At 42.9% G+C, this 26,207-nt stretch overlaps 3 protein-coding genes across 4 annotated transcripts; 2 read left to right on the forward strand and 1 right to left on the reverse strand.

The window, feature by feature from the left end:
• Window positions 1-177: 177 nt before the first annotated feature.
• Window positions 178-5,690, reverse strand: LOC112889246 (serine/threonine-protein phosphatase PP2A-1 catalytic subunit). Its single transcript, XM_025955786.1, has 6 exons — window positions 5,159-5,690; window positions 4,096-4,210; window positions 2,498-2,606; window positions 2,330-2,407; window positions 1,432-1,623; window positions 178-632 (listed from the first exon to the last, which is right to left on the reverse strand). Exons 1-6 carry the CDS (start codon window positions 5,409-5,411, stop codon window positions 459-461), a joined length of 921 nt encoding a protein of 306 aa, XP_025811571.1. The 5' UTR covers window positions 5,412-5,690; the 3' UTR covers window positions 178-458.
• A 2,125-nt stretch (window positions 5,691-7,815) lies between these two features.
• LOC112888917 (transcriptional elongation regulator MINIYO) lies at window positions 7,816-16,347 on the forward strand. 2 transcript variants are annotated; one of them, XM_025955312.1, is made up of 11 exons: window positions 7,816-8,152; window positions 8,274-9,117; window positions 9,207-9,319; window positions 9,950-10,137; window positions 11,204-11,309; window positions 11,391-11,651; window positions 12,364-12,552; window positions 13,141-14,338; window positions 14,444-15,438; window positions 15,720-15,926; window positions 16,035-16,347. In XM_025955312.1, the coding sequence occupies exons 1-11, from the start codon at window positions 7,913-7,915 to the stop codon at window positions 16,191-16,193; spliced, it is 4,500 nt and encodes a 1,499-aa protein (XP_025811097.1). In that variant the 5' UTR covers window positions 7,816-7,912; the 3' UTR covers window positions 16,194-16,347. The 2 variants fall into 2 exon arrangements, with proteins under 2 accessions (XP_025811097.1, XP_025811096.1); XM_025955311.1 differs by having other exon boundaries at window positions 7,817-8,152; window positions 13,141-15,438.
• A 2,943-nt stretch (window positions 16,348-19,290) lies between these two features.
• LOC112888749 (U-box domain-containing protein 34-like) lies at window positions 19,291-25,932 on the forward strand. The gene is made up of 9 exons (XM_025955071.1): window positions 19,291-19,592; window positions 19,731-19,852; window positions 19,996-20,111; window positions 23,044-23,165; window positions 23,260-23,585; window positions 23,691-23,792; window positions 24,015-24,443; window positions 24,662-25,402; window positions 25,484-25,932. The coding sequence occupies exons 1-9, from the start codon at window positions 19,403-19,405 to the stop codon at window positions 25,667-25,669; spliced, it is 2,334 nt and encodes a 777-aa protein (XP_025810856.1). The 5' UTR covers window positions 19,291-19,402; the 3' UTR covers window positions 25,670-25,932.
• Window positions 25,933-26,207: the final 275 nt, after the last annotated feature.

Below are 26,207 nucleotides of genomic sequence, written 5' to 3' on the forward strand. Positions count from 1 at the left end.
CCCAACGGTGACCTGGTATTGCAACCTGAAAACATACCTGCTGGAGCTGGACCATTGAGCTTCAGATCTGAGGTGGATGATCACACCCAGCAAGCCACCACAAATAGCACCAGAAGAAACAACGGAGCATCATGTCCATCACCTCCTGCATCTTATATTCTTCTGGAGACAACGAAATATATTACGAGGTATTCTATTGCAGCTTCTCTTCTCTTGTGTCTCATAATAATACAAAATGGAGGTACAGCAAAAAGAGAAAAAAGAAAGAAAGAAAATCCCAATGCCACATACTTTCAACATGCTCTATGAAGTTCTGAGAAGCGGCAACAAAATCTCCACACCAAAGAATGAGGGGGGGGGGGTACAAGGCGGCTGAGGAAACAGATTTTCTAATGGCAGATCTACAGACCCAGGCCTGCGGCAGAGAGGAGAGTAGTTAAAAGGAGCCGACAAGGCGATTACAAAAAGTAGTCTGGGGTCTTGCGTGTCATGTCAGGCTCGATTTGCCGCGGAGCTGGGTCAAATTGGAGGAAGTTCTGATCCATGTTCTCTCCGATTTCAAGGATTGCAGCCATGTTACCGCAGCGGTAGCAGTAATTTGGCGCGCTGAACACCGTCACAACGTTCTTATCCTGCATCACATAATCAACCAAAGGCAACATAAATCATTCAAGATTCTGCAGGGAAATGTTCCAGTTTGGTGCTCCTATGCCAGTGATGGAAGGAGAAATCCTAGTCTTTATACTTTTTTAAAAAGAAAAAGCACAGTTGGTGGTGGACTGGTGGTAGTGGGTAATGGTGGTTGGCTCTACACGATGATAATGCAGTGGTCTGTGCATACTTGTGCGTCAGATAATACGTAGATGGCTTTCCACATTGTACCTATGTGATTTCTATGTCGCTTAATTCTATATGTAATTCAATTATTATAGCCTAGAACTTTGAATACTTTGTATTGAAAATCCATTGCAATGCAGGGGCAAATGGCAAATTCACAAAGAAATAATGCCCTCCATTAGTGAGTATAAGATGCTTAAAAACAACGCTATCAAGCCGCTCGCTATTAACTTTGACCAATAATCCAAACTGAACTATTTTGGAACTGTCATGTGGAAATTGTACGGTTGAATTTATGGTGAAAAATACTTCTCAATCTTTTTCAATATAATTTTGATTTAACAAATAACGGTCAAAGTTGCAGTATGGGGACCATGTCGATATCCAAAATGTCATGTATTAACAAATGGAGTATTAAAATCAGTACTTATTATGTATAGTAACAGAGATTCTTATCAATAATTACGAGCCCCAGAAACTTCAGCAGAAGGGTTTTCCCCACTTCAATAAAAATGCCACACAGTTTGGTGAACAGAACTTTAAATGTAAAGAAAATGATGCTTAGAGTTAGAATGAAACACACTGGCTACTAACCTGACACCAATTGAACCCTTCCATTACAAGCTGATGGGCCCTTGAAATAAGACTTAATCCATTTGTATGGTTGAATTGCTGTGCGATATCTTGCCCAAATGTGTATCCAGCACCTCTTGGTGAAATTCCCCATCCACATCGATCATCCGGGTCAGACCACAACAGATCACACATAGGCCCTTCATGTGGGACCTACAGCCATTTTAGGGAACAGAGCAAACTATTAATCAAGGTAAACAAAATTCGTGTAAAACAGCGAAGTCATTATACACAGGAGCTATGATGTTTATTCCATAAAGCCCAATTGAGAGGTCAATTGTAGATCATTTAAGAATGACCTGTGTCAAGAAATTGGATAGCTAAAATATTGTAGGCTTCTATATTAAATCACTTTCTCACTGCAACTGAACTAGAAAGTAAAGAGCATGTAAAGCTGGAAAACGAAGTCAACTGAATTCTGTCTTGCCTTACAGAATTTCACCGGGTAATAGAATAGAAAACCACACAACTGCAACACGGTGAACAAATAATTCTCAAATCTGGAGTTGTTTGGTTTCTACGGTTCTTCTCACAATCAGGAAAGAACTCCCTCTGTCCCATGCAGAATTGCAGATGCAAAATAAATGGCTCAATTCATCCTTACTAACCTACCTTACAGATATAGTTAATAAATAGAACTATCTATTTCTTGAGAGCCAGACCTTTCATGTCTATGCAGACTCCAGCGATCAACATGCCTTGTTCTATTATCAAGATATGTCAAAAAGAAACAGGATCCATAACCCCATTTCACAAGAAAGACGTGCACAGAATGGTCTACAATTCAAAATATGCGAGGTGTATAGTTATCCACAATTAGCAACTACATCATATAAATCATGGAAATTTTGTTGCCAACCTCTTGTATGCGATCGAGGGCACGGATATTATCCAATGTATCCAATGATGGAGAGAGACCACCATGTAGGCAGAAGACCTACAGAATGATATTTTCCACTTTCATCAGGAACACACACAAACAGAATTGTAAGTTCACACCAATGTACAACATAAACATAGAACAAACCTGATTTTCTATAAGAGCTGTGAGGGGTAAATAATCAAACAAGTCTGTGAAGTACTTCCACACGTTTGCATTTCCATATTTCCGTAAGCATTCATCATAGAATCCATACCTGTAGCCAAACATTTCATGTAAAGAGCACCATAGCACTTTGGGTGCGTTTGTATAGTTGTATTTCACAATGTAGACCAATCAAACAAAACAGCTGAGACAATGTATGAATCATCGCAAAACCATCTTGTTATTGGAAGTAAATTTCAGAATTATGTCGACACTATATATTGAAGCAAATGTGGTTTCAGCAGTAAGCGTAATGCCGTGACCCAGAAACATCCTTTCCACGCATCAATAATTTATTAATTCATTACACATCCTGCAGAGGAGCTAAGTTGCGAATATAAGAAGTGTTGAGACAATCGCATGCGATAGAAAGAATGCAAGTAATTGATCATTGTACGAAAAAACAGCCAATTGTTAATTTAACCAACTGGACTATTTGCAGTTAATTTAGTTGTTGAACTCTAAACAGAAATCTATAGTTGAAGTCACAACTTTTTTTCAATTTAACTAAGCCAGCAGAATGATTTGATTTGCAACTTTTTATTTATTTCTTTTCAATCTAGATAATGGTGTGAAGATGAAGGTCTGATCAGCATGGAAATAGAGAGTGCAGGTTGGAAGGTTAGACAAAAGTGTGTACAGGAGATGTCCCTCTTTTTCTTTGTGGAATGTTATTAAGGGTTTAGAGGCCTAGGCCCCTAGTAAGTATAAACTATAATATCCAAAATTTACAAAACCAGTGAATCTACATCTGCAGGTTCAGCATTCAATATCCATGTCACTCCTCCACATTCGGATCTACTATAGAAAATGTTTCTACCTCAATTCAACATTCGCTCAGATTTAGAATATGGATGGAGACAGAATTCAAGTTCTGTTAGGCTCCAATTCTCAAGATAGAGGAAAAAAGGAGCTTGTTTAGCCCTAACTTCAGTATCAGCTTATGACTTTCTGAAGCTGAAGCTAGGTCAAATATGTGGAGCTCATTGGGGCCCTCCTGTAAACCTAAGCTCCTTTCTACTAACACAAAACCCAAAAGACACTTAAGCCATGGAGTTCAAGAACAATACAACAATCAAAACATAAATTTTGTGCCACAAAATGATTCTGTTTCACAGCAATTACTTGATCACATATGTAGTCCAAATATTATGCTAAGTCAATATTACAAGCATCTGATGCCCTTGACCATTGATGTAAAGTAATGCAGTTTATCTAAGACAAGGATCGTTAATGAAAATGAAGCAAAAAAGGCCAAAATGCTCAGTGGTCTGAGTATTCGAGAAAGTAATTGAGACGGCCAAGAGAAAAAGATAAAAATTGCCCTAATTCTCTTGACAGTCAGACCTTTAAGTGCATTTTGAACCGTTCATTAGCATGGACTCAGTGTCCAGGAAATAGCCCATTTCAAACTATCATTTTAGGAAAATTTACTTAATAATGCCCTCATCTTTGTTCAGTGATTGCAATAAGAAAAATTCTATGCTGAAATTAGAAACTCTATACTGCTGTAGAGTTCAACTAGAGGAATAGGAACTCACACTTGAGTAATTTGTCTGCTCTCATGATTGCCTCTCAATATTGTGATTCTGTCTCTATAACGTACTTTTAGAGCCACTAACAATGTCACAGTCTCCACTGAGTAGTAGCCACGGTCTGCAGAAAATACCCATAGTCAATTCAACTATGGTATGGATTATGGAAACAAATAGAACTATCAAAAAGCAATAGAAAATATAGATAGAAAGAAAAGTAGTTTCTTTAGTCCCTTAACAACTTAACTACAAAAAAAGTAGCATTTCATGGGAAGTGTCCATATAATACAATACACACAACTAGGAAGCAATGCATCTAAGTTTCCAATAAAGTTCAATTGCCATGTTTGTATCAAATCCATGGCCGTATCCTAAGCATACAAATGTCAGAAGTAAGAAGCATGTGTTGAAGACACAAGGTTCTTACACTACCACCGTCACTTTCAAGAATGCTTTGCGTATACGGACAATGTAACCAATAGTGTAGCAGAACTAAAAACCAGACAACAATAAAGGCCGCATCCTTATTTGTTAATCTAGCAGTAGAGAACAAGCCATGCATGCAATAAAATTTAAAAGGTTCACACACTTTCAGTTTTCCGAGAAACCTTCGAACTTCTTATACACAGTACCTAGAAGTATTCTCTACACACCCGCTATAGGTGAGAAAAGCACGAAAACGCTTTTAAGGAAATATATTCATTTCCATTAATAAATAAAATATGCAGACCATTAACTTCTCATCCGCAAAAAATTGAGTTTGAAGTCAGTCAACAGATACCCAAATCGACTAATCCATAGCATAATAACATGAAACAGTTATTGATCTATGAAGCAACAGTAACAAAGAATTAATCAGCTTGAACAATCCATTTAGCATCAGTAAGCCCACCGCAGGTGCTCCAGCCCCCAAGCCCGAGCACCTGGCACCTCAGTTCTCCAGAAGGATCTATTGAAATCAAGAACTAACAGTCACCAGAGAACCAGATCGAACCACCTCATAAATCCACAGATCGACGGGAACCCCGCATGAGTCGTGGGAGGCTAGAAGAGGCGGGGGGGAACTGACCGACGTAGTCGCCCATGAAGAGGTAGTTGGTATCGGGCGTGTCGCCGCCGATGCGGAAGAGCTCGATGAGGTCGTAGAACTGGCCGTGGATGTCGCCGCAGACGGTGACGGGGCAGCGCACGGGCTGCACGTTCCACTCCTCCATGAGGATCGCCTTGGCCTGCTCGCAGAGCACCTTGACCTCCGCCTCCGCCAGGAACTTGCACTCCCGCAGCTGCGAGATCTGGCGGTCCAGATCCGCGTGCGACGGCATCGTCGCTGCCGCTCCGCTCTACCTCAACCTTCCCCACCCCCTCCCCTTCCCTAGTTCCCTCCGCCGCCGGCGCAGCCGAGGAGGAGACGCGGGACCCGGCGAGCCCGCCGGCGAGGAGGGCCGCGGGGGTGCGGGGGCTTCGAGGGGCTCGACGAGGACGGAGGAGGCGGAGGCGGAGGAGGACGAGGAGGTGCTAGCGCTCATGCCTCCATTTTCTTCTCACGCTTCGCGGTGTTCGTTCGTGGATTTTGTGTGTGTGGGGTGGTGGGGGGGGGGGGGGGGTGGGGAGGGGTGGGGGGGATTTTTTCTTTTTTTTTTCCTCGCTGTCTTGGTATTTGTTTTGGATTTGGCTTTCGGCTTTTGGGTTCGGTTTGGCGATTTGGTCCTTGGTCAGAATAATTTTATGGGTTGTTTATGGGAGAAAAGGCGAGGGCGGCGTACTTTCCAGGTGGAGGGATTGGGGAATGACAGGATGTTCCGTGGTGGGATGTCTGTGGGTTCTTTCCTTCTGTGATTGTTTGAATTTTGGATGAATTGGTCTCATTTTAACCTACCTCTGATTCAATTCTTTTCTGAATCTGAGAGCCGAAAATTTTGACCTGAATTGTTTTTAAAATAATTGTTGGAGCTGTGTTGATTTAGAACACTTATGCACATTATTCAAAAAAGGACATGTATACATCTCTAAAATTCATAGAACACACTAGACTACCCCAAAATTACACGATGATACTAAAAGCTCAACATCTTTTTTCTTTAGCTTCAATTTTGCATTTTCCATACAGCATATCCAACTACAAAGCCATCAGTTGACGACTTTTCTAGCATTTTTCTGATATTTGTTATTATATTTACTACCGGATAAATTCCTTTCTCTTGGTGCATCTTTGGTCCTTAGAACCCAAAAATCAAAATCTAGATCATTTTTATCTAGAACATTTTTAACCCTTTGAGCAAGGAAAGTTGAGGACTAGAGCGGTTGCATGCAGATAGAAGATGTTTGAGTGCAAGTAAGGAAGTGAAGCCAGAATGACATCTATAAATCATAAGGAAGCTTAAAACAAAAAAAAATAATTGGAGATTCTCCTTTCATTCACCAGACAAAAAGGGTAGGGGCAAGATGCAGGAAGTATAGAGCAAGGAGAAATACCACATGGTTGAGGATTTGGAGTAGGAGGTGATGTATGATGGAGTGGTAAGAAATTATTATAATCCCATAATGTAGAGTAAGCGCTTGGGTAATAATTTTTGAAAGGTTACTCTACAATTTTGATTTTTAAAAGAAGGATCAACCGTTGCCTTCATTATATGATAAGAATGGGATCGGATCCTAAAAACAGAACAAGAAATTATTATAATCAAACTAAGCATTATAATGATCAAATCCTAAATAACTAATAGACTATTTACCCATCCTACTAGTGTATTCTAGGCGGCATGTCATACAGGACGGAAAACAATAAATATCTGGGGGACATAGCTTGGTAGTTGACCAAAGCAAAAATGCATGTCTATGAGCTATCTTTGAAAGAACTTAACTAAAGATAACAGTGCATGAAGGAAAAGTAGTACAAGAAAGCATGGATAAATAAGAAAGGAATTTTTCTCTGGATAGTGAAGAATGCAAAATCTCTTGAATGTATATTTCTTACTTCTATTCGTACAAAATTTCTAGTGCAAATATGTGAAATATGATCAAAGATCACTTTTTACATAGATGTATTTTATATTCTCCAGATTCTAAGCTACAATAACGGCATCCCCAGCTCTCCATTTAGAATGGTTTTCATAGTATTATTACATTACCTCATAGAATTTTTAACTTATGTGGCACCATAATAAATGAAAGAGAGAGTTGAGAGAGTAAAAAATCAGATCTCACGCAAGATCCAGTATCAACACGAAAATCTATGCACTAGACACTATCCAGTTGTGTTTTAGGAGAGGTGATATCTTTCTAATAAATGGAGAACAAATATGTTAGGTTGAGAAAAGAGAGGGAGTTTAATAGAACTTCGCACCAATATACCGTGTCTTTGTAAAGTGCAGTTTTTAAAAATGATATTTTGATGACATGACAATATGTATATACCTATAGATTTTATGGGTTCAGATTGTTCTAATAGGAAAATTGGCTAGCGCTCTGCATCATCCATCAGCATAATTTCTCTCTATTCTTAAATTGTAGGTTGTTTTAATTTTATTAAATTTATAGATTTTGCTACGATTTAGATATATATTATATCTTGAGAATAAGGATGGTGGGACAAAAGATTCAAATTTTATCACCCTCCGTTACCGACAGTCCGATACACATCGAAATGGCTTTGGCGTCTTTGACCTCAGCTTTGCTTCGCAGTTCGCCACTTTGACGGGCGACCGAAGTCGCGACACCCCCCACCCCCCCCAAACACACCACCGAACCAAACAAATCAATCCCCCCTTAAACCCTGCTCGCTGATCACCGCACCACGCAGCTTTCCGCTCCCCTCCCCTCCCCGATGGACGCGCCGGCGAAGCGGCGGCACCAGCCCGGCGGCGCCCACCCGACGCGCCGCAAGGTCGTGGAGGAGCCCTTCCACCCCGCGGCGCCAACCCCCGCCGCCGCCGCTGCGGCAGCGCCCCCCTCCCGCCTCGTCGGCGCCATCGTCGAGAAGGGCTTCACCGCCGCCGCGCCTTCCTTCGCCCCGCGTCCCTCGGTCCTCCCCTTCCCCGTCGCCCGCCACCGCTCCCACGGCCCCGTAAGCCGCCGCCCCTCCCAAACCCTAGGCCCCCGGCCCCCCAAACCCCTTTTGGATTTGCCTTGCTGCTTTTTTGCTTGCGCACTCCACAACTGACCAGCTGCTGTTTCCGGTTCCGCAGCACTGGGGTCCCGTGGCGAAGGGCGCTGGTAAGGATGGGGATGAGGAGGAGAACGACGAGATGGACACGGACGAGACGGATTACCAGCAGGTGGCAGCCGCCGCGGCTGGCCCAGTGAGGAAGAAGGAGAAGAAAGGGATGGATTTCAGCCGGTGGCGGGAGTTTGTTGGCGATGCTTCCCCCAAGCGGCAGCAGGGGAAGCCAATGCAGGCCAAGAAACAGAGCGAGCTGAAAATCGATGCTGGGGCTGTGACTTCGAATGTGGGTGCTGCGTCAGCTGGGGTTAGACAATTGGAGGGAGGCGCAATGCAGATTGACAGTGGAAATGCCAGGGAAGGACCAGGTGCCGCAATTTCGGTTTCTGATGTTGTGTCCAAGAAACCGATGAATCAGGCGGAATCGAGAGTTGAATTGGTGAAGCCAGGTGAGGTTAGGAATTCGGCATTGCAAGGAGAGAGAATGGAACTGGATGGCGGGGAGTCATCGATGGAAGCGGAGATTAACGCAGAGAACATGGCTAGGTTGGCTGGGATGTCTTCAGGGGAGATTGCGGAGGCACAGGCGGATATCATAAATAAGATGAACCCTGCATTGGTGGAGATGCTGAGGCGGCGGGGGAGGGAGAAATCTGGAGGCACGAAGGGTGCGGGTAAGGACAAGGGTACGGAAAACCTAGGGCCGCAGAAGGCTAAAAGGGCTACACCAGGGGATTGGTTGATGGCTGGTGAACATAATGGACGCTCTTGGAAAGCGTGGAGTGAGAGGGTGGAGCGGATCAGGTCATGTAGGTTTACATTGGATGGAGATATATTGGGGTTTCAATCTTCTCAAGGGCAGCAAGATGGTACATTGTTTGTTTTCGTTCTCCTGAGTTACATTAGCTTCTGTCATGGTGGTATCCTTTAGATGACAGCCTATCACTCCCATTTTCAGGCAAGAAGACACATGCAGAAAACGTAGCTGAGCGTGATTTCCTTAGAACAGAAGGAGACCCTGCAGCTGTTGGGTACACAATCAATGAGGCAGTGGCACTTACGAGGAGCATGGTTTGTTTTATAGACCCACTGCTTTTCTACTATTTGTCTGTTTAACTGCAAAAGTTCATTTCAAAATGCCTGTCCACTGAGAAATTAAGAGTGTGATTGTTGCAATACTTTCACTCGCTATCCTATTTTAAGGATATCAAATAGGTTCACTGGTTGTAGCATGGTGTGAATATTCATTGCCTTTTGGGTTCATGGATTGTGCATTTATATTCCACTTGCGTTTTTTCAAGTATTGGTAGTTAGTTTGTTATTTCTGAATTTGCAAATTTCATGTATACGATGTTCAGACAAAAAAGGTCTTTAGTACTTAAATTGTACTATGTATCGCATGATTTTGTTGCATCATAACATGCTCAAGGTGCTAGGTGAGGCAGTGAAGTTGTTCGAAAATTTGGTTTATATAGAACTAATTATCTTGTAAGTGACTGTGTTCAAGTTCAATGTGCTAATCTGTGTACTTGTATATTAATGTTTGGTGGGTTAGGAATGATGTGGCAAGGGTAGCAGTAATTGTCACTACCTCAGGTTGCAAAGAATAGTTTCATATGTTTACATGATCTATTGAAGTCTGATTAAAAAATACTTGCAATATCTCAACATGTGATATAATTGAGATTCCTCAAATTATAGGTTCCTGGCCAGCGTGTGCTTGCACTGCAGCTTCTTGCTTCTATTTTGAATAGGGCATTGCAGAGCCTGCATAAAATGGATCTACTTGATAATGTTAAAGAAATGGACCTTAATGACAAATTTCATGACTGGCAAGCAGTTTGGGCATATGCCCTTGGGCCTGAACCGGAGTTGGTACTCTCTCTAAGGTAAAATATCCTTTCTTAACTACTCTCTTTCTTAACAATGTGAGCCCATTTTTGTGGGAGTTATCGCTTGACAATTTGAATGCATTGAGGAAGTAAAGTGTGGAATTATTGCATTGTTTTGACTCTCCCCCTATCTATTACTGACATGCTGTAGAAATTATTTGACTTTTGAGTGTTTGTACTATGCCATTTACATGAATATATGCTATTTCTTGGACTCACTGCTTCCTTGTTATGTGCACCTGTTGGGCTTGAACTTATATTGTCAAATAGAGGGAATAGAAGTATGGATTCAGATTTGCATCTGCATCTGATACAGAGACTTTTAGTTTAACAATGAAGACAATTGTATCTGGAATATATTAAATAGTTCGATCAGTTGTAAAATATTGTCATTAACCTCTCAGGTTTGCATAGACTTTAGCTTGGTATTTCAAAGGTGGCAAGTGGCATCAAAGTTTGAAAAAGTACCCTTCAGCAATTGCACTTCATGTTATAGTCATGGTAGAGGATGAGAAATAAGAGTTTGTAGCTTAAAGCCATCTCATATATTTGCTACCAGTCATCACCACATGTATATGTGAAGTATTCCTTATAATACTAATGCTTCATCACATTACTCTTTCTTCTTAGGAATTGCTTTATTGGTCAAACTATATTCTAGGGAGGTATGACCTATCTTGTGTTTCATATTAGTTACCACAGGTGCATTCACGTAGCAGGCAAATGCACTATAGAAAACAGAGGGGTGATGAAGACTTGGGGTGGACCTCACTTACAATGGGTCAAATTCTTGTGTCCACTTTAATGCGCACATGCGTTGTGCCTTACGAGAATCTGTGTGCCTGTGCTTCATGAGGCTGCAGATTTATCCAGGGCCTACAGAATTAGGCGTTTGGGGGTGTGCATTTGCAAGTGTGCTTATGCATCTACCTTGTATTCTAATCACATCTTTGCATTGGATTAGTTTGAGCCAAAGGAAGCTATTGGGGATCTTGTGAATTGTTTGTCTTACTCTTTCCTATTTTTCTTTGTACTTATCTGTTACTAACTGAAGCAACTACAGGATGGCATTGGATGATAACCATGATTCTGTAGTTTTGAGTTGTGCTAAAGTAATTAATGCTATGCTGAGCTTTGAGTTCAATGAATCATATTTTGAATCTTCAGAGGTAACTTTACTTCTTTTTTTTGAGTCTTTTCTGTTACTGTTTCAAGTCCCATACTCTCATTTGGTCAATCTTCTGCTGCAGAGAGCAGTAGATCACGGGAAAGATATCTGCACAGCTCCTGTGTTTCGTAGCAAACCTGATCTAGATGGAGGCTTTCTTCAAGGAGGTTTTTGGAAATATAACACTAAACCATCGAATATACTCCCACAATATGGTGATAATGATGAGGACGAAGGTGATGAGAAGCATACCATTCAGGATGATGTTATCGTGTCTGGACAAGATGTTGCTGCTGGTTTTATTAGGATGGGAATACTTCCACGAATATGTTTTCTTTTGGAGGTCAGCTTTTGTTTTTTTTTTTGTACTTACTTTGAACTTTGTGCTTTCTTGTGCCATATATGCTCTGTTAAAATAGCAGTGGAATACCTTCTTACTCCTTGGATTGTAGCACCTGTTTCTCACCAGTAAATTTCCAGCAGATTGGTGTCCACTAGCATTATTTGCCCTGGTCACATTATGGCAATTTTTCGTTTTTAATAGATGTATAATAAGACTAGTTATGTTCAACTTTTGGATTTTTCTGCACTATTCTAGTATTCCTTGGATTCCTTGGAGCATATTCTGGTGGTAGGTGTCAATTACTTATTTCACTATCATTATTTCCTCGAGTAAAGCTTTGGTGCTGTTGTTTGCCTCATTTTAAGGGATTGTCTTGTACATTTCTGTTCCTCTTAATTGATGGGCAGGCTTCTGCCATACCCGCCCCCCCTCCAAAAAAAATTATTTATTATGTGCTTTTATCCAACATCTGAATATTAATTTTGAATGTGTTTCCTGGCTTCTGTTCTATCCCTTTATTATGTGCTCAGCCATGATATTTGGTTGAATGGAGCTGTTTGTTTTGTAGTGATAACGTTGCATGTCATAAATATCATTTGTGTAGCAATCATTGTATCAGCTAATGTCAAATTGACTTATTTAGTACTTCCTGTTTTTTGAAAAAGTATCATCATGAAGGACCTTAAATTTAACCTTTTTCTTTTTCATTCAGATGGACCCACCTCCTGTTTTGGAAGATTATCTTGTTTCCATTCTTGTGGCACTAGCTAGGCACTCCCCACAGTCTGCTGATGCAATCTTGAATTGTCCAAGGCTTATCCAAAGTGTTACTAAGCTGTTGTCAAAGCAAGGATCAATGGAAATTCGCTCCTCACAGATCAAAGGGGTTACTCTCTTGAAGGTAAGTTCTTTTGACAATTGTGTGTTACAGAGTTAACATGATAGGTAGCTGTCATCTTCGATTGACATATTACACACTTATGTTGATGGCTTGATACTTAATAGCTCCTTTAGGTGCAGATTATTGTTAGTGCTTACTTTAATGATCTCTTGATCTGGCAATCATTTTCCCAGTAACGCCTGGCATTCTTCTGAATTTTTAGTTGAGCTCAAACGATTCTCTTTGTATGCAAATGCATGGTAGCTAATAACTCCATATCAATTGTCACATGGCGTAGTTGGTTCTCGAATGGGTTCCTTTTTAGGCATGCATATTGCTTGCTCCTTGTCCAATCATACCTCCGTTGACAATCTATGATTCATGTATACTAATTGGTGTGTTTTCATATTATATGGCGTATATATTCGCTTCAATTATTTTAGTATTGTACGATGAAAAATATAAGCATCTTAAAAGTTACTGCAACTCTACAAGTTGAATCATATACTACAAAAGATGTGTTGTACTCTCTGTTTTCTGTTATTGCTTTTATTTCTGCCAAACAGGAACTTTTTGTAGCATCTAAAGTCATTTGTTTCTTTTTCTTAGGTTTTGTCCAAATACAACAGGCAAACATGCTTGAATTTTGTGAACCATGGAGTTTTTCAGCAGGCAATGTGGCACTGGTACAGAAAAGCCGGTACTCTTGAGGATTGGGTAAGGTCTGGAATGGAACAGTGCAAGCTTAGTTCAGCAATGATGGTTGAGCAGCTGCGGTTTTGGAGAAGCTGTATCTCTTATGGGTTTTGCGTAACACACTTTGCAGATTTGTTTCCTGTTCTATGCCTGTGGCTCAGTCCTCCGAATAAGAAACTAAGTGAACACAATGTTCTCGTTGAGTTTAGTTCTGTTGCTAGAGAGTCATATCTTGTCTTAGGGGCTCTGGCGCAAAGGTTGCCGCTTCTTCATTCAGTGGAGCAGCTTGCCAAGCAAGATGTGGGAGTTTCTGCTTCCAGTTACATGGAGACATGGTCTTGGAGCCATGTAGTCCCGACGGTAGACCTAGCACTCTCTTGGTTACATCTGAATGATATTCCTTATGTATGTTCACTTGTTAGCGGTCAGAATATGAATACAAAGCACATGCTAGAGGCAAGCTACTTGATTTTGGTGGTTGCTTCTGTGCTAGGCATGCTTAATTCAATCCTAGAAAGAATATCACCGGATGCCACTTATGATGGTAAAAATTATAGCTTGCCTTGGATACCTGATTTTGTCCCTAAAATTGGCCTGGGCATAATTGGTAATGGATTTTTCAGCATCTCTGGCACTGTTGCTTTTGGAAATCTGGATCATCAGTCTTTGTGCCGCACATCATTGGTGCAGGGACTTTGTTATATGAGATGCCACGGTAACGTTGATGTGTCATTGTCTTCCATAAGTTGCCTTAAAAGATTAATGCAGCTATCCTGGTCTGTTGACAGAGTGATTCAGGGAGCCACAAAAAGTTGTTCAGAGCATCTCAATGAATCTAAAACTGGGGCAGCTGGCAAGCTACTAGGAGAAGGTATCTCCAGTTTATGGCATGATGACTTATTACACTTGCTAACTTCGCTCTTGCCAATGATTTCCTCGCAGTGGTCCATATTACAGAACATAGAGGTGTTTGGTAGAGGAGGGCCAGCTCCTGGAGTTGGGTTTGGCTGGGGGGCATGTGGTGGAGGGTTTTGGTCTCTTAAATGCCTGCTTGCACAACAGGATTCACAGTTGGTCCTAGAATTGTTCAAAACTTTCTCTTCAGCACCAGGTCTTGTCACTCACAATAACGGAGTGAACTCAGATAATGTCACTAACACAGCTGTCACAGCTTCAGATAGAATCAGTTCTTCACTTGGGGTGTCTTCGATTGCAGGACCGGGACAGATCTCTATGATGGAGAAAGCCTTTGACATCCTCTTTGAACCATCAATTTTGAAGTATCTCAAATCATCTATACATAAATTTGCCTCTCACATGGCATTACCAAAACCTTTTGAGTGGGACATAACTGAAGATGAATATCTGCTTTTCAGCAGTGTGCTGAATTCACATTTTAGATCCAGATGGTTGTCCATCAAGAAGAAGCATTCAGATAAGTATGCAGGAAATAACAACAGCACCATTGTACCAAAAATACCAGAGACATTGGAGGCAATTCAAGAAGAAACAGAGTTAACAGAAGCTGTGAATGAACCTCTCAGCACATTAGTGGTAGAGTGGGCCCATCAGAGACTGCCTCTTCCTGTACATTGGATTCTAAGTGCAATCTGCTGCATTGATGATCCAAAAGGCATCCTTTTGACATCAGCCAACTATATTATTGATGTCTCAAGGGCTGGTCTTATATTTCTATTTGGTTTGGAAGCCATTTCAGCTGCCCCATGCCTTCATGCTCCTGTGATCTGGAAAATGCATGCACTTTCTGTCTCTATCCGCTCTAGCATGGATTTGCTACAAGAAGACAGAAGCAGGGATATTTTCCATGCTTTACAGGAATTGTATGGCCAGCATCTTGACATGTTATGCCAGAAGTACTATAGATCTCACTCTGTCAAGGAAGATGATAGTGTTGGAATGGCTAATTTAGAGGAAGGAAAAGAGATCAGTAGGCTTGAAATCCTAAGATTTGAGGAGAAAATTCATGGAAGCTATACTAGTTTTGTTGAGAGCCTTGTTGAGCAATTTGCAGCTGTCTCATATGGAGATGTTATTTTTGGTCGGCAAGTGGTCATTTATCTGCATAGAATGGTTGAACCGTCAGTACGTCTTGCAGCATGGAATGCATTGTCTAATGCGTATGTGCTCGAGCTGTTACCAGCGCTGGATAAATGCATTGGCAACATGGAAGGTTACTTGGAGCCTCTTGAGGTATGATTTCCTTCCTGGATGACCTTTCAATACAGTAAACTTGTGAATTATGAATTTATTATGAATTTCATTTTGAGCCATTACGTTGTAATCTGTTTGTCTTCTTGCACAGCCTAGAATATGCAATGTATCCTATTTTGTAGACGATTTATTTGCTTCCTATACATATGAATTGCATGCCATCATTTTGTTTGATTGTTTTTATTTTATTCTGTTGGTTGCTTCCTACTGAGGAAAAAATAATGGTCTCACTGCTCGTACTTTTTACATTACTCTTACAGGCTGATGAGAAAATTTTGGAATCTTATGCCAAATCATGGACATCTGGTGTCCTTGACAAAGCTGCACAGCGTGATTCCATGTCCTACACATTAGCGAAGCACCACCTTTCTGGCTTTGTCTTCCAGTGCCGCGTTTCTGGCAAAACGCTTCGGTACAAGGTGGTCAAATCGCTTCTCCGGTGCTACGCACAGAAGCGGCATCACGAGGTAAATGTCCGCTCAGGTTTCTTGCAAGCACTCATCACGCGGCAATCCCCTCCATGTTTGCTTAACCATGCCCCCGATTCTCATTGTTTGGAATATCCTGTTCAACAGGCTATGCTGAAGAGCTTCGTTCTGCAAGGCATCGCACAGGATCCGGAGCGCAGTAGCAATGAGCTTGACCAGCGGTTTGAAATCTTGAAGGATGCTTGTGAGATGAACTCCTCCCTCTTAGCTGAAGTCCAGAGACTGAAGGCATCTCTCGGTCAATGAAGGCCAGAAACTGAGAATATGTCACGAACTTGACAGGTATTAGTTCTAGAAAAGTGCTGTTCATTCAGTTATTTATAGGATGTCAAAAGCACTGTGAAGGAAAACCAGGCATGAACTGATTAGTAATGCATTGAGCTTGAATTAAACATCCCAACCATAGCGAACTCACACTTACACTCGCAGAGCCATCTGACACTCGCAAAGCTGCAACCCAACTTTGCCAAAAGAGCAGCACGGCTGCAATCATCCACTGCCACTTAACGGATGCTTGAACCTGAACCCAAAGGGCAACATCTGAAACGGCGCAGGTCAGTGAACGTGTTCTCCGTGGCAAAAGGCAGCGCATGTCGGCAGTAGCACGAACTGAGAAGCATTCAGATAATTATGCAGGAAATATTCTGCCAAAAACGCCAGACACATTGGGTATTCTTTTTTCTCAAGTAGACTTGGCAGAAGCTGTAGATCATTCGTTCAAACGGACATCACTCATGGCTATCGTGTCGTGCGAGAGACCAACTGAAACTACTTGGTGTGTCACGGTTGGTCCTCTCCGAGTCTCCGTTCCATTCTGTCACGCTCGTCCATTCTGTGGTTTGGCGAGCGCGCTGGTCTGTACTGGCACCTGGGGAGCGAGGCAGGAGAGCCTCCGAAGTCCGAGCCGAGGCCGCAGCGGTCTGTCAGGTTCAGGCTGGCGATGCCGTCCGCGTTGACCAATCAATGTTTCTCTTCTCCCCGGAGCATGCTCCGGGGAACCGTGTGGGCCCTCTGCCGCTTGTGTCCTGAAACCGGTTGACGAGGCGTTGACCGCAGCTACTCGGAGTGACCTTCTAGCAGGCTGCCAGTACAGTGCGGGTGCCGGCCTCTGGACTTTTAAGTATTCAACACTTGATCTTTGACTGCAGATAGAACGGGATCGTCCATGTGCGCATGCATCGTACGGTTCTCTTCGTTGATTGATCGCCGTCGTTGTCTCTCCAGCCAATGGTCACGCGTAGCGCTGGAACACCCTGGCATGTTGCGAGGGGCGACGACGAAAATGCTGGGAAGAAACCGATTGTGTCGTGACCCTCAGGGGTAGCCCCATAGTGTGATATTTTTCTTTCTTTTAGAGAAATCAATCATGGGGTTGCCCTCGAGGGCCTATTGGATTTATAGCGGATTGGAGGGAATTAGGATAACTCTACAAACTAAAATTCTCTTCAGCCCCCTCTAATCCTTCTGAATCTTCTTGGAGAGGGAATTAATCGGACAAGTCCAACCACTGCTATTGATCGCGACTGCTATTGATTAGCATGTGCTACAGGTGCCGATCGCTGCTTGGAAGAGGACACACGTTAGAAAAAAGGGCGCATGCGTGTGATATCCTTGGGGCCTTTCTTGGCTGCTTTGTTACGGTTGTTTCGAGGGCCTCTCGGTGCCGTTGATGAGATGGAAAAGGTGCAGAGACCGGAGACGGTGTGCTCGACGTCCTGTACGTCAAGGTCAACCTTCAGGTAGCCATCACGAATATTCCTAGGTACAATTTTTTCTCGAATTTTGAGCATATTTTTCTTCTCTCTTTATTGCGTCATGGATGGTCGTCACGTCAATCCTCTAAATGGACTGCTTACATATCTTTCTGTGTGGTTATATAGGGCCTCTTTAGTTCCCAGCGCAAAAACGCAAAAAAACTGTAAACGCAAAATTTTCGAAGGAATCTTACTAATTTAAAATACTAAATGAAGTCTATTTATAAAACTTTTTGCATGGATGGGCTGTAAATCGCGAGACGAATCTAATGAGCCTACTTAATCCATGTTTTGCAACAGTGATGCTACAGTATCCAACCGCTAATTATTGCTTAATCATGGATTAATTAGCATCATTAGATTCGTCTCGCGATTTACAACCCATCTGTGCAAAAAGTTTTGTAAATAGACTTCATTTAGTACTTCAAATTGACAAGATTCTTTTGCAAAATACTTTTTTGCATTTACGCGCCCTGATCTAAACAGGCCCATATACACAAAAGATCAGCTATCCCATCCCCGTGATGTCATCAGCTGCTGACGTGTGCATCTTGAAGGCGTCCCCCTCGCAGCACCAAGTGACACATTGCCTCATAAAATCAGAATTCTTTTTTTTTGCAACTTCTAATTCCCCCCGTGAAATCAATATAATGCTTTGCTTTTCTATCACTGGCATTAAATTAAAACTCGTCAATAGATGCTCCAATGGGCAACCCGAAGAAACTCTTTTTTTAGTGAGGCTTCTATATTCAGAACTGCAGAAGTAATCTCCAACTCCACGTACGAGAACCCTGTATCTCATTTTAAACCACCTTTGTGGACAATCCGTAGTACGATGCACGTCAGATCGTTGACGATGATCTCTCATCTCATCCCTCGTAGGATTGGAGAAAGAAACCCAAACCCAATCCAATGAGTACCCTTTTTCAATTTTTTGCAATGGGCGTATGTAAACTTTTCTCTCCATTCCAAATTACAATTCGTTTTGATTTTCGTATATCTAGATGCATAATAAAATATATATATCTAGAAAAGTCATACAAATTATAATTTGGGATGGAGGCAGTAATCGTCCATTCGTAGCTTGAAAATTGAGATATCTCGTGTATTTTCTAAGAAAAACAAGAATCCATATTATCCGTCATGTCAAAATGAATGGCGACCACTGGCCTAATCGATATGCATGACACCTGACCAAGGGATACGATCATACGATGACAGTGGAGCCTCATGGTCAACTGGATTGGAAGAGATGAGATCCAAATCCCGGATCCTCGAAAATTTGCTTTCAACCTGAACGAGATGCTCAAACATCCCGGAGCAATCCCCACCGTCCAACGAGGTCAAAGCTCGACATCCATCCCGAAACCAGGGACCGAGCCTTCCGTTCCAATCTCCTCCTCCACATGGAAGCTCCCCGCCACGACGCGGCTCCCATTGGCCATTGTCCCGCTGCGGGCCCCACCAGAGACGGCCCCCCGAGCCTCCACGTCCGCATCGAGAAGTCACGGTCGCAGCGACTGCAGCCGCAGCAGAACTGAGCCCACCATTAAACCCAACGGCCGCCCCGTGCTCCCGAAGGAACCCGCCCGGCCCGGCCGTTGCTTCCCCGCAGCTCCCGCCGCCGCAGGAGCAGCAGCTGAGTTGACTCCGCCAGCCACCTCCTCCGGCGCCGCCGTTCCTGTAACCCGCCGTGCCCGGATGGACGATGGTTCATCCTCGCCGGCCTCGGCCCGCGGGGGCGGGGCCCCCCAGGTCGCGGTGGCCGTGCGAGGGGACGGCCGCGGCAGCCGCCGCGCGGCGCGGTGGGCCGCTGCCAGCATGGTCCCCGCCGGCGGCCGCGTCGCGCTCGTCCACGTCATCCCGCCCCTCTCCTTCGTGCCGTCTCCATGTAAGGAAGGAGCCTTCCTCCCCCTCGGATCACCTCGCCCCCCCCCCCCCCCCCCCCCACCCACTTCTCTCTTCTCTTCCCATTTCGGTCCGGAATCGGCAGCGAGCTGACGACGATGTGTTCGTATTTCCGGCGAAGCGGGGGAGAGGGTGCCGGTGGAGAAGATGGAGCGGGAGGTGGTGGAGATGTACGCGCAGGACCGCCGGGCGCGCGCGCAGGAGGTCTTCCTCCCCTTCCGCCGCCTCTGCGCCCGCAGAGCCGTGAGTCCTCTCGTGCTCCTTACCGGCGGCCCAGCCGCGCAGCCATTAATTTTAAACCCCCCGGTTCTATTGATTAGTCTCTCTGCTATACGAACTCCGTCTGATGATCGATCGCTTCGTGCCTTGCGAATCGGAGCGCGCAGGTGGAGACGGTGGTTCTGGAAGGGGACAGCGTCGCGCAGGCGCTGGTGAGCTACGCGGCGGAGTCCGGCGTCCGCAGCCTCGTGCTCGGGAACGCCTCCCTCACCTGGCTTCGGAGGTGAGGATTTAATTCTGAGAACCTTTTCTCCCACCTCGTACAGATGGTGGTTTGAATTTCACTTTTGGGCACTGTTGGTACCTGATTGGACTTTTGCCGAAATGAAAATTAGAGGACATGGGACAAGGACCGGGAAGGAGTGTCCTTGTCCTTTCTGAGATGTGCCTCGTTCTGCCACGCTAACCATTTGGCTTGCGAAAGGGTGGTAGATGAATGAGCATACCTTATTGTATGAAAAACCAACCTCTATTTTACCTGTTTATGTTTTGAGTGGAGTATGATAGGACTAACTTTACCTCCAAAAGTGTATCTCATTCAAGTCAAACAAGATGCCGGAGGAATGGAGGAGAAGTATATTAGTACCGATCTTCAAGAATAAGGGAGATGTTCAAAGTTGTACTAACTACCGGGGGATTAAGCTGATGAGCCATACGATGAAACTTTGGGAGAGGGTTATCGAGCATCGTCTAAGAGGATTGACAAGGGTGACCCAAAACCAGTTTGGGTTCATGCCTGAGAGGTCGACCATGGAGGCGATTTTCTTAGTACGACAGTTGATGGAGAGATATAGAGAGGAGAAGAAGGACTTACACATGGTCTTTATTGACCTAGAGAAGGCGTATGATAAAGTACCGAGAGACGTCATGTGGTGGGCCTTGGAAAAACACAAAGTTCCAACTAAGTATATTACCCTCATCAAGGATATGTACAAGGATGCGATGACTTGTGTTCGAACATGTGATGGCGATACCAGTGACTTTCCAATTAAAATTGGACTACATCAGGGGTCAGCATTGAGCCCTTATCTATTTGCTTTGGTGATGGATGAGGTCACAAGGGACATACAGGGTGATATCCCTTGGTGTATGCTCTTTGCTGATGATGTGGTGCTAGTTGATGAGAGTAGGGTAGGGGTTAATATGAAGTTAGAGCTGTGGAGACACACGTTAGAGTCGAGGGGGTTCAGACTGAGTAGGACCAAGACCGAGTATATGATGTGCGACTTTAGCCCGACTAGGCATGAGGATGGGGACGTTAGCCTCGAAGGTCAAGTGGTGGCCAAGAAGGATACTTTCCGGTATCTAGGATCAATGCTTCAGAAAGATGGAGACATTGATGAAGATGTTAGACATAGAATTTCAGCCGGGTGGTTGAAGTGGCGGCAGGCTTCGGGCGTCCTCTGTGACAAGAAGGTGCTACAGAGGCTAAAAGGTAAGTTCTATAGGACGGCGATTCGCCCAGCGATGCTATACGGTGCTGAATGTTGGCCTACAAAAAGGCGACATGTTCAGCAACTGAGTGTAGCAGAGATGCGTATGCTGCGTTGGTTCTGCGGGCATACAAGAAGGGACAGAATCCGGAACGAAGAGATTCGAGATAGGGTCGGGGTGGCACCTATCGATGAGAAGTTGATTCAACATCGGTTGAGATGGTTTGGACATGTACAACGGAGGCCTCCCGAGGCGCCGGTGCGTAGTGGAGTTTTAAAGCGGGGCGATAATGTAAAGAGAGGTAGAGGTAGACCTAGACTAACTTGGGACGAGACGGTTAAGAGAGACCTTAAGGAATATCGCTAAGGAATTAGTTATGGATAGGAGCGCTTGGAGATTAGCAATTAATGTACCTGAACCGTGACCTTTGTTACTTTTTATTTAACCCCTAACTCTTCCTTTGGCTTGTGCACTTTTTGTGTTTCTTATTCTTGTTTTCTGTGGGTTTCATCTCTAGCCTACCCCATCTTGCTTGGGACAAAAGGCTAAGTTGTTGTTGTTGTTGTTGTAGTGTATCTCATTCAAGAGGTCAGGGCTCTAACTTTGTTAATTTTTTTCTGGAAATCTCTTCTAAAGACTAGAGTTTGCTTTTGAGAACACAAAGGCCAAAAGCGATGTGATAGGGATCAGGGGGATTATTGTCACCTGTGTAGCCTTTTGGCTGGAACTTAAAAAGGAAAGCAAACTGGCTAGGGAGCAAAAAGGAGAATACCTTTTAAGATAGTGAGATGTGCCTACGCATTTGCCTGGTAAAAATATGATAGGTGCATGCATGTACATTGCGATTGGTCTTCTAGCTTTCATGAAGACCAAACGTCTTTTAAGCCTGTTTATGTTTTTCAATATAATACGATACAGCTAACCTATTGTGCCTGGGCAGGAGTGACGGCAGCAGGGATGATACTGAACCATGCTGATCTGTGCTTGTAATGTACTAGTACAACTGATCTGTGCTTTTCGTTCCAATTGAGTAGTTGGTGGAGAATTTCTAGTTGACTACCTTTGTGAATGACATGGACAAAAGGTCCATTTGGGATATTTTGCCACAAAAAGGCTCAGTTATCCTCTTTTTCGAGGATTGGGATCAGCTCAAAAAATGATTTTGCCACCTTGCATCACAATTCACGAACCTCTAATAGATTTTTTATTCCTGCAAAGGCTACCTTGCTCAGCTGTCATAAAATATTTTCGCTGACAAAATAGTGGATGTATTTTACAAGTTCTATCAACTGTTGTGCATTTTGGTGCAATCAGTATGTGTCTCAACTGCCAAATATGTTTGGTGGATCTAGTTTGTTGCTTGTGGTATCCTGATAGACTCTTTCTCAGTATTGTGTACCTCTAGCTATGTTTTTCCCCATGAGCTGTTCATAAAGTTGTACCAACTCCTATCAAATTGAAAAGCTTGAAGCTCTCTATTCTCTTTCCATTTTAAACCCTGTATATGCCGTGTTGTGCTCTGCGTTTTCTGTATGATTCTCTGTGACAATTCTTCTTGCCTAACTATGTTAATATCGTATATTACTTCAAAGGAGAAACATTTCCATGTTTGTTGGTTGAACCCGATATCAACTCTAAATGCATAAGAAGGGAAAAAAAATCATACTGTCTGTTTATATTCTGAATTTTTCCACTAAATGGTGCTACTATTCCTTTTTCAGGATGTTACGGCTCCGAGATGTGCCTTTTATGGTTCTGAAAACCGTGCCAAGTTCATGCAATGTATTTGTTGTGTCCCGGCGCAGATTAACAATAAAATTTGCAAATCTGGCTCGTACGAGCAGTATGTGTCGATCAATTTGCTTTCTTTCAATAATTTTGTCTTTGTTACATTTTGTACTGATATCCTATTGTCTTAAACAAATATTTCTTTACAGAGTCAAACAATGTAAGGATTCAGTCAATAAGTCATAAAGCATTCAGTCAAATACAGAGGGACTGGTTGCAAGATAAACAGTCATTTAATAATCTGGTTGATGATGAAATACTGAAATATTCTGGAAATTCTAGCTTGGACTCACAGTCTCAAGTCTGCAGTTCTCTTAGCACTTCTTCAAATGCTGTTAAAAGTTCAGAAAGTCAAAGAAGAGGTCTCTTAGGAAGCTTAGGTCGAAAGACACCAAGGAGAGAAGGGAACAAAGATATTGGTGCTATTGGCCAATGGAAGGAAGTTTGTTACGTTGCCTTAAGCTCAGTCGAAGAGGTCAGAGATGTTTTTCCAGCCTTGATGATATTCTGAATAATGCTTGCTTCCATATGTAGTCTACAATATTGCAATGCTGACTTTGTTTTCTGGCTTAACTTGCAGTCTCAACCTATAGATGAAGTAGCAACACTGAGAAAGGAGCTGAAAGATACTTTGATGATGTATGACAGAGCTTGTGAGAATCTCGCTCATGCTAAGGAAAAGGTTAGCAATTTGAGAGAGAACACCATTTGGCTTGGAAACATGAGCTGTCTGTCAATTCGCTACAACACATTCTTATTTACATTTCAAATATCATTTTTTAGAAGGTTGATAATAATCTCATGAATTGGTTGCTACCATCTGTACATTGGTCTTTCATTTAGCATTTCACCCCTTTGGTGTAAGGTTTTTACATTTTGTCTCTTTTGATCTCTGATGTTTCAGATTCAGATAATTTCTGGTGAGTGCCGTGAAGATGTGAATAAGGTGCAAGACGCGCTACAAAGAGAGGAAGAGTTGAAACAGGCTGTTGCAAATAAGAAAACGAAATATTTACAAGCAATTGGAGCAGTTGAGATGGCAAAAGAATCATTTGCTCACGAGGCCTATTCCAAACACAAGGCTGAATTTGTAGCTAACATGGTGTCTACTGAGAAGGTTAAGGTTGTGGATGCTCTTTTGTCAACAGGCAAAAGTTGCAGGCGGTACTCCAGACATGAAATAGAGCTTGCCACAGATTACTTTTCTGATGCAAAGAAGATCGGTGAGGGAGGCTATGGGAATGTATACAGGTGTACCCTTGATCACACTGAAGTAGCTGTCAAGGTTATTCAACAAGATTCCAGTGACAAGATCGATGAATTTTTAAGAGAGGTACATTTATCTATATTTTTGTAATTTTCTCATAGGACATTAATTGCTTTTTCAGTTGCTGAAACTTGTGGTGATCTTTCCACACTTTTTCTTATATTTTACGTTTCTTCAATTTCAATCTATTGTCCATACCCCATAATCACAAAGGGAAAATAATTACATAATATATATTTGGATGAAGGACTCATTACATTGATCTATTGTGTGATATCATTCAGGTGGAGATTCTTGGCAAACTTCACCATCCCAACTTGGTTTTACTGCTTGGTTTTTGTCCTGAAATCGGATGCCTTGTGTACGAATATATGGAGAATGGTAGTCTAGAAGACCTACTTATCAACAATAAGGGGCAACCACTCCATTGGTTTCTGCGATTCCAAATTATCTTTGACGTATCTTGTGGGCTTGCTTTCTTGCATGGAACGAAACCGGAGCCTATCGTCCATCGTGACCTAAAGCCTGGAAATATCTTGCTGGACAAGAATTATGTAAGCAAAATTGGTGATGTTGGTTTCGCTAAGCTCATATCAGACCTCGTTCCTGAAGGGCTTACAGAGTACAGAGACACTGTCATCGCTGGCACACTGTTTTACATGGACCCTGAGTACCAATTAACAGGAACAGTTCGGCCAAAATCAGATCTTTTTGCATTGGGGATCATTATTCTTCAACTACTAACCGGCAAACGTCCACATGGGCTGGTATGCAGCGTAGAAGAGGCGATTGAAAAGGGGACTTTGCCTGATATTCTTGACAAGTCTCAAACTGATTGGCCAATTGCTGAGGCAGAGATGCTGGCAAAACTTGGGTTGCGGTGTACAGCCTTAAAATGCAGGGACAGACCTAATCTTGAGTCGGAGGTGCTTCCAGAGCTGGAAAATATCCTGAGCAGGGTAACTGATTCTCTGAAACTTGAAAACATTGTTGCACCAAGCCACTTCATCTGCCCTATATTGCAGGTAAAAAATAGTTCCGTACTTCACTGCATAGTACCATTTCTTGCTCTAGATAAACGGGGGAGTTTTGAACTTTTTATGCAGGAGGTGATGGAAGATCCTTATGTTGCTGCTGATGGCCACACCTATGAGCACAGGGCAATTAAAACTTGGCTCAAGAAACACAAGGTATCCCCGGTCACCAATCAGAGGCTTCCACATCTATCCATAATTCCCAACCATTCATTACATGCGGCGATACAGCAATGGAAATCGCGGACATCTTTTTGAAATCACGAGATGACTAGTGTTTTTGTGTCTATATATAATCTGATTGATCATTATACCTTTTGAGTTCAGCTGTAAATAAATAGCAGATAGATGTATAACGTAGTAGCGGTAAAAGTTAGTGTTGTAGGAATAAGTTGTTTTTCTGGCTTAAGATTGGTGAGTGGGTATAGCCTAACTGGCTTCCTGTTATTGAAAGATGTAAAAACTTACTACAGACTCAATTTTGGCTAGATGCTATATGGTATGGTAGGTATCTTCTGGAAGATTTTTTCCCCCCTCGGATATGCAGGAGATCTGCGTAAGAGAAAAGAAGAAAACAAATGCAAACACCACATAGCACCACACTGCACCACACCACAATGCTATATGAGCTGTTTGGTACCAGCAGCAGACCACAATGCACCTTCTACGACAGCCCTCAACCCTTACATCAGGGGAAGCTGCAGCAAGAATATTTGTCAGAAGGTACCCTTTTTTTATCTGTTGGAAGGGCCATTTACCATGTTGTGTGTGGTTTCTTTGAGATCAAGTAACATGG

Source organism: Panicum hallii, chromosome 4 (genome assembly GCF_002211085.1).
Source record: "Panicum hallii strain FIL2 chromosome 4, PHallii_v3.1, whole genome shotgun sequence".
NCBI classification, from domain to species: domain Eukaryota; kingdom Viridiplantae; phylum Streptophyta; class Magnoliopsida; order Poales; family Poaceae; genus Panicum; species Panicum hallii.

Excerpts from the sequence above, each read along its gene's own strand:
- LOC112889246 (XM_025955786.1), bottom strand. The coding sequence starts at position 5,411 with ATGCCGTCGCACGCGGATCTGGACCGCCAGATCTCGCAGCTGCGGGAG. Across the intron at positions 2,607-4,095 it reads AGCAGACAAATTACTCAAGT|GTATGGATTCTATGATGAAT; the intron begins GTGAGTTCCTAT and ends GTTTGGCTACAG. Across the intron at positions 633-1,431 it reads AAGGGTTCAATTGGTGTCAG|GATAAGAACGTTGTGACGGT; the intron begins GTTAGTAGCCAG and ends TATGTGATGCAG.
- LOC112888917 (XM_025955311.1), top strand. The coding sequence starts at position 7,913 with ATGGACGCGCCGGCGAAGCGGCGGCACCAGCCCGGCGGCGCCCACCCG. Across the intron at positions 8,153-8,273 it reads GCCACCGCTCCCACGGCCCC|CACTGGGGTCCCGTGGCGAA; the intron begins GTAAGCCGCCGC and ends CCGGTTCCGCAG. Across the intron at positions 9,118-9,206 it reads TTCTCAAGGGCAGCAAGATG|GCAAGAAGACACATGCAGAA; the intron begins GTACATTGTTTG and ends TCCCATTTTCAG.
- LOC112888749 (XM_025955071.1), top strand. The coding sequence starts at position 19,403 with ATGGACGATGGTTCATCCTCGCCGGCCTCGGCCCGCGGGGGCGGGGCC. Across the intron at positions 19,593-19,730 it reads CTCCTTCGTGCCGTCTCCAT|CGGGGGAGAGGGTGCCGGTG; the intron begins GTAAGGAAGGAG and ends TTTCCGGCGAAG. Across the intron at positions 25,403-25,483 it reads TCATCTGCCCTATATTGCAG|GAGGTGATGGAAGATCCTTA; the intron begins GTAAAAAATAGT and ends CTTTTTATGCAG.